Consider the following 21543-nt stretch of genomic DNA (forward strand, 5'->3'; position numbering starts at 1 on the left):
AGAAAAAATATAGATTTTTAATTACTATATTTGTTGATTATAATTTAGATACTTATTTTTATGCATTTATTATTTTATAATTATTATATGCAAACTAAAATCTAAAAATATTAATAGTGATTTTGTTAAATAGTTTGGTAATTAAATATCAGAGTATAACTAGGTTAAAGATATTCTATAGTTTCTCAATGTTTCTTAAGCTAAATTATATCTTCACAGATGAATACATTTTTCTATCTATTTACTCTATTTTTTTACCTTAAATATTTAACATAATAAATGTATTGTAGGAAACTGATATTAATGTTTTTAAGTTTCAAATTTAGTTAATGGTGTTTCTTCTATAAGAAAAAACATTATTTTATTTATTTTGTTAACCAGAAAATTTACTATAATTTTAAATTGAATTCATTTCAATTAAATTTAAATTTAATTGTAATTTGAATTTAATTATAGCCATGAAATGTATGTAGTTTTTTACTTATTATATATTGATTATTCATTTTTATACTTTTTGTGATCTAGTTATATGTTTTATAAAAATACATTTTATTTGTTATTTATGTTTTGGTTTATGTCTGTCATTGTTTGAATTGCATAATAGTGGTTTTATCTCTAATTTATATTTTATATATATATAAGAACAAAACAGAAAAAGCAAACGGTGAGGGCTGTTAAGTCAACGAGGTGAAGTGGTGAACGCTGGAGAAAGGAGCTATGACAACAGACAGGCAAAAGTAGGTCTTATCTCTTGTAAAGTGAGAGGGGAAAAAGAACAATAGCCGTTGGTCATGTGTGAGCAACAAGAGAGTCAAGGAGGAAGAGTGAGAGAGAGAAAGAGAAAAGTGAAGGAGGAGGAGAAGAAAAACAGAAAGAAAGAAGAAAGGGAGAATAGAGAGTGTAGAGTGCACATCACACATTAGAACCAACAAACCGAACAAAAAATAAGAGAAACCCAACATCTTATGGTACAATCCTGTCTGTGGATCCGATATATCATCAAGGATTGTGAAGGAGTTTTTTTTACCACATTGGATAATGTAATTCTATAACTACAATAATCCCATAGATATTGGTATATCTTTTAACAAAACATTGAGTATAGTTTTTTTTCCATTTTCACACACACACACACACACACATATATGTATGTGTGTGTGTGTGTGTGTTTGTTTTATTCCGTCCTTGTTTTTGTATACATTTGCTGCTTTTTCCCAAGGAATCTAATGCTCTTAGCTTAGTTTTTCCTTGGGGCTGGCCAGATTGGAGCAATCTTGAGTATAATCAGCCAAAATTGTGATGATAATCTGGTACTTGACTGAGGAAAGAAAACTCGGAATGACCCGTCCTTGTTTTCTTTGTATTGTCTATCTGGATGTTTTGTTGTCCCATTTTTGTATTACCTAACTGTCTGGATGTTTTGCATTCTTGTCCCATTTTCTATTTCATATATATATATATACATATGGCAAGCTTCTTTCAGTTTTTATCTTCCAAATCCAATCACAAGGCTTTGGTCAACTTGGAGCTATAGTAAAAGACAGTTGCTCCAGGTGTCACACAATGGAACTGAACCCAAAATCACAGGAACAAAATAAAATACAAGAAAGAGGATATATATATTAAGCTTCTTAGTTATCCATTGTAAGGAAGAAGTGACGATCTCTGTCCATTCCTCCTAAAAATGGAGGATTAAAAACTATATTCTGATACTTCTTTACATTATTTTTTTTTTTCCTTTTCCCTATTCCTGAAGCCTTTTTTACTTTTGTCACAAATCTTCTTTCCAGAAATTAATTTTGAAAAGGCTTTGCTAATTTCAAATACATATAATCAAACTTCATCTACTATTTCAGCAATAAATCCACTTATAGGAATTCAACACACTAGAAAGAACAGCTAGGTTCTATAACCACAAAAATCATTTTTCAATTCGTTCCTGTCGAATTTTATCCCTAATTTTTGTGGTTATAGAACCTAGCTGTTCTTTCTAGCATGTTGAATTCCTATAAGTGGATTCCTTATGTGTTTAAATATACACTATATCGTATGACTAATATATAGTCTTTTTGACTAAATTTTTTACTCGTTAGACCACTGGAAATGTAAATTTTAATTAATTTCCATTTCCCTTTGATATGATTTCAGCAATAAAGATAGTTAAAAATTTAAATCAAGCAAGACTTTCATAATTCAAAACTATATATTCTGGAAACACAAGTGAGCCTCTGTGTGATTATTTGTTCTGCTAGAAATAGGAGGCAAATCTCCCTTGAGTCACACCATACAATTTTAAAGAAGGAAGGACACATTTGATGGTAGCCAGTACATTATGTAACCAAAAGAGAATCGAAAGCCTGGAGTTAAACAACCAAAACAATTAGATTTGTGTGGATTTGACACAAACTACTAATTCTAATTAAAATTTAGAAAAAAATCTTTCTGTCCTTCTTGTGTGGTTATATAACAACCAGTACAATATATTCCAAACAAATGCAGTTGTTTGTCTTGTTTGAAATAACAGCCAAATCTACCTCAAACTTCACCCTACTTTGTTATAAGAAAAATGACAGGAAGGACATGGTTTGAATGCTTTTAATTATAAGTTGATCTGTTTGATCAAGATTGACTAGGGATTAAACAATGGCAACCACACAAATAAATTTGTAGTTGTTGAACAACTATGGACTTATTCTTTTCAATCTCCAGTCAGAAAATAACGGATCTTTTCAGTTTGAACAACAGTTTTTAACATAATTTCCAGGTAACTAAACACTTTTAAACTTCGTATACTGGTAGAATGTGTTTATAAAACATCTTTTTCTCTTGGCTTTATTGAGAAAATTCTATAGTTTGTAAGATATTTATTGTTTTTTTTTCTTCAATTTCTGCAATTTCAACCAATCGATTACATCCATTGAGGTGAAAACATTCTGTGCCGTATGAATATGTCCCTCGTTTAAGAAACAGATTGGGTTTATTTACATTTCTGAAGAAAAAAAGATACCCTTCCCCCCACCCCTAACCCTAACCCTAAAACAGATTGAAATGCAATTGATCGATACTAGGGTCATAATTATGGGTGACAATTTCATATGACACTGCTAGAAAAAACTGCCATTCAAACCGAAAAGATCCAAAATAACTTATATACTGGAAGACTCTTGCAAGAAAACTTACCAATAAAGGAATAAGGTCATCTGAGGTAATACAGATGGATGCTGAAAGTAGAGAAAAAAAGAGAAGGAACTAAGAGAAAAGAAACAGATTAAATTTTAAAAATATGCTTTCTTCATAACAGAACACAAAAAGTCATAACAAACATATACCAAGATATTTTGTGGCATCAGTTCTAGAGATGTGAAGAGAGGATATATGTGTGCATGAGCACCTGCCAGTCTTTTTCTAAAAATCTCATCCAGGCCTACACACACACACACACACACACACATTGTTGTCTTAATACATGCACAAGCTGGGAAGTTGCTCAGGGAGGTGGGGAGAGGTGGGAGCTGAACTGTATAGGGCTCACTTCTGGTTTATGTATGTAAATGGCTTAATGTTAAATACTTTAGGGTTTGGTGTACTAATTTTCCTGGGATCCTATAATGCTGTCAAGATGGCCATGCACATACAGGTGCAGAGGCATGGTCAACATTGACCAAGAGAAGCCCTAATATAACAATAAATAATTTGGTAGTAAGCTAATAATAATAGTTGCCTGAATTATGTTTTGGAGGTGTCACTGTATGTTTTGAGAGGTTATGGATCTGCTATTGGAAGGTTCCTTTTCAAGGTGCAAGACTGGATCTCTCTTGGAACAAATATATTCAATCCATAGCCATGTCAGCTGCCAAGAAGCTTAGAATCTCTATTCCATGCAAACTTTTTATACCCAAGAGTATCCTGTACCTCAATAAGGCCACCATTTGACCATGCATTGAATACAGCTGTTATCTTTGCACTGGTGATTCCTTTGAGTATCTTAACTTGCTTGATCAAATTCAGAATCAAATAGTTAACATATTGGCTCCTCTTTTATCTATTAGGTTGTAGTTTTTGGCTCATTGTCAAAATGTATCTTTGTTGCATCTTTTCTGTAAGTATTTCCATGGTCATTGCTCAAATTAATTTTTTAGGAATAATACCCTCTGTCAAAACCTTTTAAATACGTCACCAGGTTCTCTTCTCAGTTGCACCATTTCTCTGTTGAGCTTCCAGTTAATCACAACTCCTTTTTATTCTAAAACCTGCTTTACTCAAACTGCTGCTCTCTGGAACTCACTACCTTTGTCTTGTTTTCTAGTGATCAAACTGATCTATTATATCTAGTCCTTCAAACTTTCTGTTAACTGACACCCTTTCAATTTGTAGGACTTGTCTTTCCCTTCTTTGTAGTTTTTTTGTGCCATAGTGACCTCACATTTCGTTTGAGACAAAATTGTATAAAAATTGAAAAACATACAGGGCTCACATACCAACTGAACTAAGAAACAATAGCAACGACATCAATAAATAAAATATTATACTCACGATTAGCGCGTTTATGGAATAGTCTCGATTTCTCTGTATGTTGTGAGATTCCACTTGAGATGCTATCCTTTGAAATACAAACATTTACAGATTTCATATATACATTCAACCAGAATGAGCTCAAATTTGCATATTACACATTTAACTCATAAGCATTTATGCATCTATATATATATATATATATAATAATAATAATAATAATAATAATAATAATAATAATAATAATAAGGGTAAAATTAATTAATTAATTAATAATTAATAATTCCACCAAGGTAGTGATTTGGTATGTAAAAGACCATTATCGGTAAATTTAAAACAATATTTATAATAATATATAATATATTATATAATATATATATATATATATATATATATACACATAGATATATATAGATATATATTTGGAGAAAGATAGTTATGGTCAGTTAATAGAGTTACCCAGGGTTTCGCATTCATATAATACTTCTCATCAGACCCTAATGACTGGTGGCCTATAACCTTTTGTTGAAGTGGAGGGAGAAAAGGTCTCGTGGATAGTTTTTTATATATATATAGATATATATCTGTCTAACCATCTAACCTATGCCAGTATGGAAAGTGGATGTTAAACGATGATGATATTCTCATCATTTAACATCTGTTTTCCACACTGGCTTGGGTTGAATGATTTGACATGGAGCTGGCCAGCTGGAGAGCTGTCCAGACTCCAGTTGTCTGTTGTGACATGGTTTCTGATAGTACCTGCCCTTCCTAAAGCCAACCACTTCACAAAGTGTGTCAGGTGCTTTTTACATGCATTTACGCAACACCAGCATGGGTGCATTTTATGTAGCACCAGCACCTGTAACGGACAAGCTTGTGTATATGAATGACAACGATTTTACTTAGCTTGGCACATCTTAAGCACAGCAAATAGCCATATAACACCTGGTCCCTCGTCATTTCCTCAATGAGGCCCAGCATCCAAAGATCCTTTCTCACTACTTCATCCCATGTCTTCCTGGGTCTACTCCTTCCACAGGTACCTTCGACAATTAGAGCTTGGCACTTTTTTATGCAGCTGTCCTCATCCATACATATCATATGACCAAACCAGTTCTGTCTTCTCTCTCACACACATCTGATGCCTCTTACACCCAATTTTCCTCTTAAATCATTTACACTCTATTGTGACATTAAGGAGCATGCTAATTATATATATATATATATTTCTTTACTACCCACAAGAGGGTAGAGGGAATAAACAAGGTCAGACACACGGATTAAGTCAATTATATAGACCCCAGTGCGTAACTGGTACTTAATTTATCGACCCCAAAAGGATGAAAGGCAAAGTCCACCTCAGCAGAATTTGAACTCAGAACGTAACGGCAGACGAAATACGGCTATGCATTTCATCCGGCGTGCTAATGTTTCTGCCAGCTTGCCGCCTTCTATATATATAATATATATCTGCCAGAGCAAGATGCCTGTTTCTGTCCTCTGTCATACTTTAACCTCTCATCACCTGGCATAAACCCACCTCCCTCAACACCACTCCCCTCTCAGATAAGTTTGCAAGTTATGTGGTGACCTTAGCAGTGCTGGTGCCACACACAAAAAAAAGTACCAATTGCATACTGTAAAGTGGTTGGAAAAGGCGGCAAGCTGGCAGAAACGTTAGCATGCCTGATGAAATGCTTAGCAGTATTTCGTCTAACATTATGTTCTGAGTTCAAATTCTGCCGAGGTCAACATTGCCTTTCATCCTTTTGGGGTCTATTGAATAAGTAGCAGTTACGCACTGGGGGCGATATAATCGACTTAATCCATTTGTCTGTCCTTGTTTGTCCTCTCTGTGTTTAGCCCCTTGTGGGTAGTAAAGAAATAACTATAAAGTGATTGGTGTTAGGAAAGCATCCAGCCATGGAAACCATGCTAAAGCAGACAGTCTAGTCTTCTGGCTTAACAGCTCCTGTCAAACCAGCCAACTCAAGCAAGCATGGAAGATGGACATCAAATGATGATGATGGTATGCATACATCATCATCACCATTATCATTTAACGTCCACCTTCCGTGCTGGCTTGGGTGGGACAGATTTAACAGTAGCCGGCCAGGCAGAAACCTGCACCAGACTTCTGTATCTGTTTTGGCAGGGTTTTTGTGGCTGGATGCCCACCCTAATACCAGCCCACCATAGTACATATATACGAGGGACGTTCAATAAGTAATGCCCCTGACCCACTTGCAGTTGTTTGATCTAGCTGAAATTTTGCATGTGCAATTATTTATATCTCTATAGATTAAGTGGCAAATTACAGCTCTGAACTAATTGTGGTTTCTGATTTGCAGGTGTTTGAACTGAGTCAAGTGTGAAATGGAGCCTGTTGAGTGTCGAGCAGTGATCCGGTTTTTGTATTTGAAAGGACGCACAGCACGGGAGACTTTTAGATAAAATGAAAGTAACTTATGGTGAGGATGCCCCATCATATGACCTTGTAAAACGCTGGCATCGTGAATTCAAACATGGTCGGAACTCTGTGGAAACAGCTCCCAGATCTGGTCGCCCCCCTTCTGCCATTCATGAGGCATCTGTCCGTCAAGTTGAAGCTGCCATTTTGGAAGATCGACGCATAACAATTCGCCAAATAGCCCATCAGGTCAAGATTAGTACCAGGTCTGTGGAAACTATCATTCATGACCATTTGCATATGCAAAAGGTGTCTGCCAGATGGATTTCCAGGTTGCTCACACCTTTCCAGAAGCAAGAACGCGTCGAGTGCTCGAGGATGAATTTGGAGATGTGCCAAGATGAGTCAAAATTTTTCAAAAGACTGATTACACAGGATGAAACCTGGGTCCATCACTATGATCCAGAGACCAAAGCCCAGTCAATGCAGTGGAAGCACCGTGACTCACCTCCTCCAAAGAAGGCAAGGGTGCAGCCCTTTGCTGGCAAGGTCATGCTCACAGTCTTCTGGGACCAGGACAGAGTAGTGATGACAGATTTCCTGGCAAAGGGTACCACAATTACAGGAGCCTATTTTGCTTCACTTTTGAGGAAATTAAGAGAAGCTATCAAAATCAAGAGGCGGGGCAAGATCAGCAAAGGTTCCCTTTTATATATATTCTACTTATTATACAACATTACTCTTTTATGTACACTTTTTTATGTACACTGATTTGTTCTGCTTTTTATATTTAACCCTACAGTCTCTTATGTGGTGGTTTAATAAAGTATGTGATTGAGTATTATCTGGTAATTGATATTTGATTTAGATGTATTTCTCCATTTTCTTATCTTGTATTAGTAATTTGTCGTAAATCATTTTACCTTTGCCCATATAATACAGTAAATGAATTGATTGCATCGAAATGAACAATCCTTAACATTTAAGTATTAACTTTGTTGGGTACTTCACTAGCAGTATATTGGATATATGTTATCCCATAGAGGGTTGCATTTACAACCCCTATCTCAATTTGTATATATATATATATATCATCATCATCACATATGTGTGTGTGTGTTTATATTTATATATAAATACTCACCATACAGGATTTCACTGATATTAATTTCTCCAATGGAGTTTTCAAACTATCCAGCATCTGAAGGATGTTACACTGTAAACAGAAAATATCATGTAGCTTTGCAAGTTTTAACGAGTTTTATAAATCATACTCATATGCTGCATTAATTGCTGCTGTTGTTGTTGTTGTTGACAATAGTAATGATAGTGGTGTTGTGGTGATGGTGGTGAATATAATGATGATGATGGTGATGATGATAATAACAACAACAGTAATAATTGTGGTAATGTTGAGTAAGCCTGATGAGAACATCATGGAAGATATCGAGCAAATATATCAGGCCGTCGTTCATACAGTACTTCACTATGGCTGTGAAACATGGCCTATGTGGGTGGTCGATCAACGAAGGCTGGAAGTCTTCGACAAGACTGCCTCCGGTGCATTCTTCACTGCCATCAGGTGGATCGAGTTCCCACCGCCAATCTTCGACTTCGCCTGTCTCTGCGGCCCCTTCGATCTGTCCTTCTGCAACGGCGCTTGTGGTGGTTTGGCCATGCATGTAGGCGTCCGGTGGGTGAACTGAGCCGTGATGTCCTTCTCCCAACTCCACTTCCCAACTGGCGGAAACGCGTGGGCGGGCAGCTGAAGACCTGAGTTACGATGATCAAGGAGGACCTCTCCGTGCCCTCGGGTCCACAAGTGGTCGGCCTGTGCTGATGGAACCTTGACTGGCTCGCTATCTCCAGTGAACTAGCGCAGGACCATCGTGCGTGGGCTACCATGGTTCAAGATGCCTCGAGGGTGGTGGAAGAAGCCGACTCAACCCACCCAGGGTGAATGTCGCCACAAGTACAAGTAGTAAGTTGAGTAAGCTCTGGTTTGTCCTGCTTTCAACTCTAGAGATAACTCCAGGTTATTTCTGATTATGCAGACCTAGGTTCAACAGAGTAGGTATTTCAGCAGTGACCATTCAGTGATTTTTTGTATATTTAGGAGGGCATTGTTCAATGTGTCCTTCTCTTTTTAAAACAGTAAGATGCAATTTGAGAAAGAGAGAGAGAAAGTGGTTTATCTGCTACTCCTGGCACAGCAAAAATGGTTCCCTCTTTGGCTAGCTTACTCTTTTACTTGTTTAAGTCATTTGACTGTGGCTATGCTGGAGCACTGCCTTTAGTCGAGCAAATTGACCCAGGACTTATTCTTTGTAAGCCCAGTATTTATTCTATCGGTCGCTTTTTGCCGAATCGCTAAGTTACGGGGATATAAACACACCAGCATCAGTTGTCAAGCGATGTTGGGGTAGCCTTCTGGCTCACCAGTCACCAGTCAAACCGTCCAACCCATGCCAGCATGGAAAGTGGACATTAAACAATGATGATGATAATGCTGATGATGATGATCCTGTAGTATAACATGATAATGTGATCATATTACATGTGGTGTGCAATGTCAAAGTGTGATTATACTTTATACTGTACAGTAAGCTCTGTTGTGAGTGTGTGTTTATGTTTAAGACAGAAAGAGTATTTGTATGTGATTTTTATTTTGATTATGTCATCTGTGTTTATGTAAATAAAATTGACAATTTTACATGCGATGTCAAAAATTTTGGTTGGTGTGTGCAGCAAGGTGACATGATTTGTAGCAATGTTCTTTAACGTTGTCGGTAAGTAATGTAGAGGTGAATTTATTAGGTATGTAACCGAATAAATTAATGTGTTTCTGATAAAGTCAGGATATGTGAAAAATCATGACTGACAGCATAATTTACTATGTGAATATTGTATTGAAAGGAAAATTGTGATATTTCACATGAGAAAAGCAAAGCACTTTAGAATTTGGCAAAAATCCCTAATTTGTGTTCTATAAAGACAACAGAATTCTAACAATTTAGACACAACTTTTTGTTGAAGAAAAGTAATTACTTTACAAACCAATTTGCTTTGATGAACTACTACTGAACTAACTTTGAGAGCAATGCTGAGAAAGCCTTCCCAAATAAATATAAGGAGCCTTTTTCAAAACACAGACTGTTTAATCAAGGACTGAAAATGCTTAACCCTTTCGTTACCAACCCAGCTGAAACCAGCTCTGGTTCTGAGTACACATGTCTTGTTTTCATAAGTTTTGAATTAAAATCTTCCACCAAACCTTAGTCACAATTTATGTTCCTAATACTAGCTTAATGATAACTAAGTTATTTTACTAAATTCTTTGTTATATTTAAAGTAATTGAAAGAAACACAAAGCATTTCAAAATAAATACAGTAACAAAAGGGTTAAGGAGAAAATATTTTCATTTTATTTTAGTTATTCTATCTTTTCCAACCTAATCTATAAACTTTACAAGCAAGTCTGACCAAAGTACAGGAACACACATACTTTTTGCCCAATACTTATAGTCTTCCAGTAGGAGAATTACCAATATTGTACCTTACTGATGCCCACTGTGAACAAAGGAATCTATATGCAGTTATTTGACCTGCTAAAAATAGCAGCCAAATTTTCCTTAACTCTTTAGCACTTAAACCAGCCATATCCGGCCCAAACATTTCTCCTGTTTTATGTTCAAACTGGCCTGATCTACCCTCTCATACCTACCCTACAATGTTATTCTAAAAATAGACAATAACATCGTCAGAATCTCAAAGCTATGAGATAATGCCTGATTAATTCAAAACAATATGAATAATTAAGTATTACATTTGGCAAAGTAATTTGAGTGCTAAAGGATTAAATCACACCCTAATCAGCTTGAAGAGGAAAAGAAAATACATTTGATAATGTTGTCTTAGGTGTTAATATAGTCTTAGGTGTCACAAAAATAGTGGAAGGATTATGGTTTTACTCTTTTACTTGTTTCAGTCATTTTAACTGTGGCCATGCTGGAGCACTGCCTTTAGTCGAGCAAATCGACACTAGGACTTATTCTTTGTAAGCCTAGTACTTTTGGTCTTTTTTGGTCTTTTTTGCTGAACTGGTAAGTTATTCTATTGGTCTTTTTTGCTGAACTGGTAAGTTATGGGAACATAAACACACCGGCATCGGTTGTCAAGTGATGTTGGGAGAATAGACACAGACACACAAACATATACACATGCACATACACATACATATATATATATATATATACGATGTGCTTCTTTCAGTTTCTGTCTACCAAATCCACTCAGAAAGCTTTGGTTGGCCCGAGGCTATAGTAGAAGACACTTGCCTAAGGGGCCACGCAGTGGGACTGAACCTGGAACAGTGTGGTTGGTAAGCAAGCTACATACCACACAGCCACTCCTATGCCTTTGTTGAACATTTGATCAGAAGTCTGATCAACGACAGACTAAACAACAACTGTACCTCACCTGCTCTAAATACTTTCCCTAATCCTTTCCTTCTCAGATGGTTCCCCTTTAGAATTCTCTCTCTCTTTCTCTCTCTCTCTCTCTCTCTCCACACAACAACAGAAATTGATAAAATAGATGTGTAGCAATATTGATATCTTCACTCCTTAAATAAGCTAGTATTTTCACTTCATTGTCTTTCAGCTTTAGACCTTCTAAGGTCTAGTCGTAGACTACAGAGCTACTCAACCATGTTCCAGTTCAAACGACAGACGACAGCCAGCCAACCATACTATGAAGACGCTATTGTATACCAGCGACAAACAGAACGTCATCACCAATGTCATCTGTCTATCGCTGGTATACAAAAGCGTCTTCATAGTATGGTTGGCTGGCTGTTGTCTGTCGTTCGAACTGGAACATGGCTGAGTAGCTCTATGGTCTCCGACTAGACCTTAGAAGGTCTAAAGCCGAAAGACGATGAATATTGAAAATACTAGCTTATTTAAGGAGTAAAGATATCAATATTGCTACAGATGCAATGATACTTACAGCTTCAGGTAAATCACAGTCAAATTGCTGAGCAATACCTATTTGTAAGTTATTACCAGCACTCAACTCAATGCAGCGTGTCAGCAAGGCTTGGTCAGCTTCGACATGATGTTGCCGAATAACAGGGAACACAGTATCATAGACATTCTCCAATATATAACTGTTGTTTTTGTAGTTGTAGATGTCATGGATCAAACAGGAAAGAAAAAATTTCATTTAGTACATAAGCACAAACACTATATATATATATGTGTATACATACAGTTGAAAAATTTCATTATAGGTATAAATATACTCTCTATTCCTCTATTACTTGTTTCAGTCATTTGACTGTGGCCATGCTGGAGCACCGCCTTTAGTGGAGAAAATCGACCCCAGGACTTATTCTTTGGAAGTCTAGTACTTATTCTATCGGTCTCTTTTGCCAAACCGCTAAGTTACGGGGACGTAAACACACCAGCATTGGTTGTCAAGCCATGTTGGGGGGACAAACACAGACACACAAACATATACACACACATGCATATATACATATATATGATGGGCTTCTTTCAGTTTCTGTCTACCAAATCCACTCACAAGGCTTTGTAGAAGACACTTGCCAAAGGTGCCAAGCAGTGGGACTGAACCCAGAACCATGTGGTTGGTAAGCAAGCTACTTACCACATAGCCACTCCTACACCTAAACCATAAACAAGTATTAAAAAAATGAAGAAAAAAGATGTTGAATCAAAATTAGATTTAATAAAAAAATTTTGTATTAAATCTAATTTTGATTCAACAGCTTTTTCCTTCATTTTTTTAATACTTGTTTATGGTATATTTATACTTATAACAAATTTTTTCAATTGTTATTTTCATATTCTTAATACTTGCTCTGACTGATTTTTATGAATATGATGAATCTTTATTAGAAATCATTTTTTCTCTCTTTTTGGATATCTCAAGAAGTTTGAATTGTTCCTTTTGAACTTATTTTTTCTCATATATATGTATACACACACACACACACATATATATATATACATTTACATAAAGCAATAAAGTTAGGTGTGTGAGATGAATATAGATTTATTTTTCTATACAATTACAGCTGTTTCATAATTTTTTCATATACGTTTTTTTTATATTTATGTATGCAAATTATACATACTCGTTTCAAATTAATTTAAATACTGAAAACTAAATCATCAGATCATTGAAACATTATATGTGTAACACAATCGTTTTATTCTTTTACTGGGGAACATTGGTGGATGGATGGATGGTGAGTAGGTAGATGTGTGAGTATGTAGAAAAGATTTTAAGAATAAAAATCCCAATGATAAACAAAACTTTTGCATAGATTGCTTAATGTCACAGAAATATAACCCTAAATACTTTAGGCAAAGCTAAAATGAAAAATGACACAAAAAATTGATAATGTCTATAGGTTCCTATCTTCTTAATTTTAAGATATGAATGTGAAAAGATAAAAGAAACTAGTAAGGAGCAACCTTAGGTATCGCACTACATTAAATTTATTTATTTCTTAGACTCCCCCTTGAAAAACTTCAGCAACAATTCTGATATAACGGAAGGATCTTGGCTTATGAAAGATCTACTTTACATAAGGAAAGTTGTCATAGTATCTGAGGTAACTCAAGATCAGACATGCCAAGTAGAAGTAACCGTTACAAGAGTCCAGAGACACCAGCAATCACCTGGGTGCAATACGCAGCCAAATATTTTGAGCTGATATTGGACTTCTTACGTGCCACCAACATGGGTGCCAGTCAAGCAGCATTGGCATCTGTCACGCTAAAAAATAAAACATATTGGTAGAGTGTATTGGATTAAAGAATTTTTTTTTTACCTTTCAATTGAAGAGTTCAGAACTGAGAGAAACCGGATATCATTCTGAATTAACCGTGGTGCACAAGCACAACATTTCTGGAAAATAATATTAGAGAATAGTATTTATTATGTCCTGAAATAATGCCTATAAACTAATGTGTGGATGTATTCAACAAAGAACAAATGTATGCATACATACAAGCACATACACATGTGGATACAAATCAAATTTTTCAGACCAAAAATTCCATGTGAAATGCAGCAAGATTTGGAAAGAGTGACAATGTGTGAAAGTTTACACTATATACTACATCTACTTGATGCCAGAAAATATGGCACACACACATTCATGCATTATATATATATATATATATATATATATATATATATCATATTTTATAAGTACGAGTATAATTATAATTAGGGTTCAGCAAAGATTTGCTTTACCACATACCGAAGTTTAGAAATAGCAGCCAAAGAACCTTAGCTATTTCTTCTACTATCAGAAGAGACTCCCGGACAAAACAAAATACCCGAAATAACCCATGTAGACAGAAAGGAAAAATAATGAAATTCACTCGGTATTTAATTACCTATGGACGTGTTTCTGTAATCTAATACCGAGTGAATTTCATTATTTTTCCTCTCTGTCTGTGTGGGTTATTTCGAGTATTTTGTTTTGTCCGAGAGTCTCTTCTGATAGTAGAAGACATAGGTAAGGTTCTTTGGCTGCTATTTCTAAACTTCGGTATGTGGTAAAGCAAATCTTTGCTGAACCCTAATTATACTCGTAATTATAAAATATTGTTTAAGTTTACTGAAAAATGGTCCTTTTTCATGCCGAATTCTACTTGGTGGAATTATTAATTACTAGTTAATTAATTAATTTTACCCTTTATTATTATTGATTATATATATATATACAAAATAAGAAAATGGAGGAACAGATTTCTATCAATCATCAACTACTAGATAATACCAATTCATATAATTTATTAACTAATTATTTAGGAACATCCAGATCAAACAGAATAATACAGAATAAAACAGTACATATCAATGAGTAAGATAATACCATAAGAACAATACATATAAATATAAAATGGATCTTTATGTTGTTGCTGTATTTTATGTGATATTTTCCATCTACTATATATTGTGAATAGCGGAATGCACATATTCTTTTATTGGTATTAATAATAATAATAATAATAATATTAATAGCCTTTTGTAATGTAATGCAATGACCTCTGGACTTTGTATATGTACACTTTCATGTGGATATGTGTATGTATGTATATTCTAGTATATTGATTTGACTAACTGTAACCTTATGTGTATGTATATTATTATGTATATACTTATATATATGTATATGCAGGTGTATATACACTTATATGTATATGTATATGTACTTATTCTTGTATATGTGTATCTGCTCTAATATTCATATTTGCACTTTATATCTTCATTTTATACTTCTATAATTGTACTTTATAATCTCTGACGAGGCCTTGAGATATATATATAAGTAACTCATTTATAACTGCATATTACCTTAATACATCTGACTAATATGAGCATAATGAGATACTCTTATCTACAGGCTGAAACAGCTGTAAGATCCATTTTATATTTATATGTATTGTTCTTATGGTATTATCTTACTCATTGATGTGTACTGTTTTATTCTGTATTATTCTGTTTGATCTGGATGTTCCTAAATAATTAGTTAATAAATTATATGAATTGGTATTATCTAGTAGTTGATGACTGATAGAAATCTATTCCTCCATTTTCTTATTTTATATTATGAATTTGAGGTAAAACATTTTACCTTCGCCCATATAATACAATAAATGAATTAATTGCATTGCAATTCTTAGCATTTATGTATTAGCCTTTCTGGGTACTTTACTGGCAGTATATTGGATAAATGTTATCCCATAGTGGGTTACACTCACAACCCCTATCTCACTTTGTAATATATATATATATATATATATATATATATATATTCTTTTATTCTTTTACTTGTTTCAGTCATCTGATAGCAGCCATGCTGTACCACCACATTTAGTTGAACAAATTGACCCCAAATTGAACACAAACATGCAAATACATACACACATACATACACATACACACACACACACACACACACACACACACACATACATACATACATATTATATGACAAGCTTCTTTCAGTTTCTGACTACCAAATCTACTCTCCAGGCTTTGGGCAGCCCAAAGCTACAACAGAAGACACTTGCCCAAGGTCCTGTGCAATGGGACTGAACCTGGAACCATATTGTTGGGCAGCAAGCTTCTTACCACACAGCCACTCCTGCACCTAGTGTTTAAAATTTTTTTTTTACAAATTTTGACATGAATACAAAAGACATAAATATTAATCCTTGCCTTTCTTTTAATTTCTTGAATAATTATGTGAAATTCACCATGTTGGTGACTAATTAAGACAAACTTTCTGATTTTGGACTCTGTGTGTGTGTGTGTGTATGTGTGTGTGTGTGTGTAACACAAGTAAGAAAAATTTTTTTAAATCAGTTATAGACATGACAAGAAGAACGAATGAAGGTTAACAAGACTAAATACAAGTGGATAAATGAATTCTGGGAAAGTAAAAAGAAAACAATATATGCAGGGAGAAATATTAATAGAAGCAAAATGAGGAGGAAAAAATTAAACATAAATATGAGAGATTATCATATTTATTACTAATGTGATAATATTATATAAGACAATCACATTATTGAGATAATATATTCCCTTCTTAAACAGGAAGTGGAGATATTTTTCTAACATCACTTCTTAAAGTGAAGACTTAATTTTGATTAGTGTAAAGAAACTGAAGTACTAGTCTAAATATTCTGATAGTAGAACTACCTATTATTCTATTTCAAAAAAATGCAATTAAAAGTTTGGAAAATTTTAAAAACTGAGCCATTGTTTATACAGTTTCACACATTATTGAAGAACAACTGCTGTATCACCTACTTTCCTTGCAAAGTTGTATTAAATGATGGTAAGAACACACATAACAATTATACTTCTCTTGGCTATATATTGCATATTGGTATGAGCTTTGTAACTCACAACGTTCCTATCCTGACATAAGCCTAAATTATGTAATTGTAAGAAGAAATTTGAATGTCCTTTAGGAAAAAAATTCCGATCCAAAAATATTGTATATAATGTAGTATTATAACTAATCCACATACTTTCACTTACATAGGTTTCACCTATTCACTTGTTAAATTCAAATTACATGAAATATATATATATATATATACGTATACATACATACATATATACACACACACATAGACCTACATACACACACACACTCATATATACATACATATATATATGTAAGAAAATTTGTTTTGAAAATGCACCTGAATTTGAGAAACTTGCAATTGTTTTTAAATGAATTTATTTACATACATGCCAAACTAGTTTCAACAATTTTTTGTTTATCAATAGTATAAACATATGGAAGTAAAAAAAAAAAAATTTTATTGTAAATTAGAAAATGTGTTTAAATAATATTAAAAATGATTGGCAAAGAATATAAGAAATGTGGATTACCAAAAGCTCGGTCATATTGAGTTGAGAGTGAGAAAAAATAAGAAAAGAGGAGAATAAACAACAGAGTTTTTTTTATTACAGTTTCTGTCATCTTGTATGTGATTCTTTTTTCCATTGTGTACAAGGTTTTTTTGCCTGTAACGGAGTGTTTTGGAATCAGTGTACTTATAAGTTTTTCTAATTTTTGATTTGTTATAATTTTGATGATGTATTATTCTTTCTGGTGGTCAAGTTTGGCATTCTGCCTGGTTGACTTCCTTGTAGGGAATGGTCATCAACTGTTCTGGTTGGTTGATTCTCGTAAAGGGTTAGTTTGTTTATTTTCTGAGGGTCCAGTTCTGATCAGAGATAAAATTTCATTGGGCTAGAGGTAGGTGATATCAGCAACTGGAGTTTGTATGGCGATTTGGAGTTGTGATTTTGAAACCCAAAAGGAAGATGGTTACTAAAGTTTTTGAATTATGTCTGTTGTAACTGGTTGTTTTCTTTTGTGGAAAAATTGATTTTTTTCTTCTTCTTTTTAGTGTTTTTTCTTCTTTCTAAAGGATATTTAGCTGTGGTTTATGTTTTTTAATGAGTATGCTTTCCTATTCAATCGGAATTGGGTTGAAGTGTTTCCAGTGCATTGATAGAGAGGGAAGATTTGGTATTTTGGGTTTATATTTGTGGAGCATCGGTATTTTGGGTTTATATAGGTGTTGGCTAACAAGAAATTTCCTGGTCATGGGGTCCTGGATTTGTTGTCTGTGTACCATCAGCCTGACCCTCAAGGTCAAACTAGTTTGACCTATAGTCTCCATCAGACCCACCACATTTGAGGACATAGATTAAGTTCTTTGATGCACAAGTGATGTGATTTTTTTTATGGCTTGACCTGACTTAAATTTATATATTGAGCCTTCCAAGAGATAGACACAAGTCCCACAGTTAGAGCAATTGCATATTTTGACTACTGGGATTGCATTTTTGGTGGATAATTTGGCGCTGATGAGTAACCTTTTTAGGGATTGCAGTTGTCTCTTACTTTTAATAATCCTATATGTTTCCAGTGCTTTTTTTTACTCACAGGTCATTCATAAGGAAGGGTATGTTTCGGTGGATGATGTATGCTTCCATGTTCCTCAAACTGTATGTTCATAAATAAGATAAAGTTTTAAGTGTGTCATGGGTTTTCTTGTTTCCTGTAACCTTTGGCTGTCTATCATTTTTGCATGTTCTATTCTGTTTTTAATTAAACTAACCGGGTATTTTCTTACTAGTAATGTGTTTTTAAGTTCTTGGAGTCATTTATCTCAGGTTTCAGCATTTGATACAATCATGCAAATTCTTCTTGCTAAGTTGAATGGTATATTAATTTTAGTATGTTTTGGGTGGCAGGAAAAGAATGGAAGATATTGTTTTTAGTCCATTGGTTTGAAGAAGATGTCGGTTTCAATTTCAGTATCTCCAGTATCTCTTTTTATGATTAAGAAGTCCAGGAAGGGTAGCTATTTGTGGCTGTATTCCATTGTAAATTGGATATTGTGATTAATGCTGTTGATTAAGTTTTTAAATTCTATGACTTGCTCAAGGTTATGCGACCACAGAATGAAACAATCATCCATGTAGCATTTCCAGTTGGTAAGTGTTTTTGGAAGCTGTCTCCAAATTTTAGTCTAGAATACTCATATATTTGGACTTCCAAGTATATTATGACAAGGTTAGCAAAAGTAGGGGCTACTCTCATTCCCATTGCAGTGCTTGATTTTTGTCTGTAGGTGTTTTCATTGAAGTTGAAGAAGTTGTTCGGTCAGGAATGTCATTTGGGAATTTTTCCAACCAAATTGTATGGCTTCTGTTCCATATTTGTGAAGAATTGAAGTGTAGAGGTTTATTACATCGAATGAAACCAGAAGGGGGCCTTTGCTGGTTTTGTTTGGGAGACGGTTTAAAAAGTCCAGATCATCCCTTATAAAGCTTGGTATATGTTGGAGAATAGGTTTTAGGATGACATCAATAAAGTTACTGAGTCTGTGTGTCTCACACGAGGGACTAGCCACAATTGGTCTAATTTTGATATCTCTTGGGTGTGGAATATTTATGACTAAAGAAGTTGATTTGCAATAGGCTTTGTTTATGGCTTCACATTTATGGATTTTGAAAAGTCCATAAAAGCTTTTGGTTTTGCGGTCAAATCTAGTTAAGTAATCTCTCTCCTTTTCTGTTAAATCTAGTTGGAACTGATGAATAAGGGTAGTAGGTTTTGCCATCATCTTGGATTGACTGTAATGGTTGATTTTGTTTGTAGTAGGTATTGTCTTGAAGGCGGCGAGCTAGCAGAAACATTAGCATGACGGGCAAAATGCTTAGCGGTATTTTGTCTGCTGTTATGTTCTGAGTTCAAATTCCGCTGAGATCGACTTTGCCTTTCATCCTTTTGGGGTCGATTAAATAAGTACCAGTTACGCATTGGGGTCGATATAATCGGCTTAATCCATGTGTCTGTCCTTGTTTGTCCCCTCTGTGTGTAGCCCCTTGTGGGCAGTAAAGAAATAGGTATTGTCTTGAAGGAGGATTAGGGTAGTGTTTATGTATTTTTCTGAGTCCATGATTACTACAGCACTCCCTTTATCGGCTTCTTTTATAATTATATTATGGTCTTCCTTGAGATTATTAATGATTTCCCATTCTTCATGACTTGTATTTGATTTAAATTTTTGAGGTGGAAGTAAATTATAAGGATAATTGGATACCAAATCACAAAATTTATCCAGAATTTGATTTCTTCCTTTTGACAGACAGTAGATAGTTTTATTATGAAGTATTGAATGATCATTAGTTTCTTTATCAAATATTTCTTCGGGGACTCAAAGTTTTCTACATTTAGGTTCGATTTTTGTAATACTGGGGTGAATTTCAGTGCTTTTGCAAGAATTTTGATTTGTTGGTTTGAAAGGGTTTTTTTAAGGTGGTGAGCTGGCAGAAACGTTAGCACGCCAGGCGAAATGCTTAGCAGTATTTCATCTGTCGTTACGTTCTGAGTTCAAATTCCGCCGAGGTCAACTTTGCCTTTCATCCTTAATCGGGGTCAATTAAATAAGTACCAGTTACGCACTGGGGGTCGATATAATTGATTTAATCCATTTGTCTGTCCTTGTTTGTCCTCTCTGTGTTTAGCCCCTTGTGGGTAGTAAAGAAATAGGTTTGAAAGGGTTTTATGTGAAAGAATTATAATCTTCAGGATCTCACATCTGGTTGGTGCCATTGAGTGTCCTGGTTTTGCTCCAGTTGGCCTAAACAATGGTTCCTTGGTTTTTGATGTATGGAATTAGTGCACTTTTTGATTGTCATTCCATTAACCCTTGATCTGTTGTGAGTTCTCAGTTGTGGTGGGTTCTGCGTGGGGTTGTTGTAATGGTTATATCTTGTAGTTTGCATGTGTGTGTAGTTTCATGCGCTTTGTCCTTTGTTATAATATTGGCTAGAAAGGCGGCAAACTGGCAGAAACATTAGCACGCCGGGTGAAATGCCTAGCAGTATTTCGTCTGCCACTACGTTCTGAGTTCAAATTCCACTGAGGTTGACTTTGCCTTTCATCCTTTCAGGGTCGATAAATTAAGTACCAGTTACGCACTGGGGTCGATATAATCGACTTAATCCGTTTGTCTGTCCTTGTTTGTCCTCTCTGTGTTTAGCCTCTTGTGGGTAGTAAAGACATAGGTAATATCTTGTAGTTTGGACAAGGTGGCCATTGTGGAAGATATGTCTTGAGCAGAAGTTCCTATTTCTTCTTTGTCCTGTTCAAAGTCTTCATTACGTGGGATGTACCCTGGACATGGGGAGTTCATATTTCTTCTATAGTCCCATCTAAAAAAGTTGTTCATGAAGAAGTTACATCTGAAATGTGGAAGGTTCCTGGGGTGAGAGGGGTTTCTTTATCTTTGAGTGGGGGTGTTTTGTCGTGCGGTGAAGGATGCATTAGAATTTCCCATTTTATGACTATGATGAGTACTTGGTTGGTTATTCAAAGGTACCATGGAGAAGGTATTGATTATTCTTTGTCCCAGATGAGCATTCAGGTATTTTACCGGTGGTGAGGGGTTCATGCCGAACAATGAAAATGAGTGCTCAACCACATTGGTGCATATATAATTTCTTTATTTGTGAATTAAGGCTAC

General features: G+C 34.9%; 1 protein-coding gene across 2 annotated transcripts in view; it reads right to left on the reverse strand.

Moving 5' to 3' along the window:
- Window positions 1-21543, reverse strand: part of LOC115222475 (putative uncharacterized protein DDB_G0284213) — a 73883-nt gene that overhangs the window by 14279 nt on the left and 38061 nt on the right. For both annotated transcript variants that reach the window (XM_029792696.2, XM_036511692.1), the window contains 5 exons: window positions 13791-13867; window positions 11936-12095; window positions 8070-8141; window positions 4534-4600; window positions 3181-3221 (listed from right to left, as the gene is read on the reverse strand). In XM_029792696.2, coding sequence (XP_029648556.2) covers window positions 3181-3221; window positions 4534-4600; window positions 8070-8141; window positions 11936-12095; window positions 13791-13867 — 417 coding nt within the window. The remainder of the gene's footprint in view (window positions 1-3180; window positions 3222-4533; window positions 4601-8069; window positions 8142-11935; window positions 12096-13790; window positions 13868-21543) is intronic.

Source organism: Octopus sinensis, linkage group LG20 (assembly GCF_006345805.1).
Source record: "Octopus sinensis linkage group LG20, ASM634580v1, whole genome shotgun sequence".
Lineage (NCBI taxonomy): Eukaryota > Metazoa > Mollusca > Cephalopoda > Octopoda > Octopodidae > Octopus > Octopus sinensis.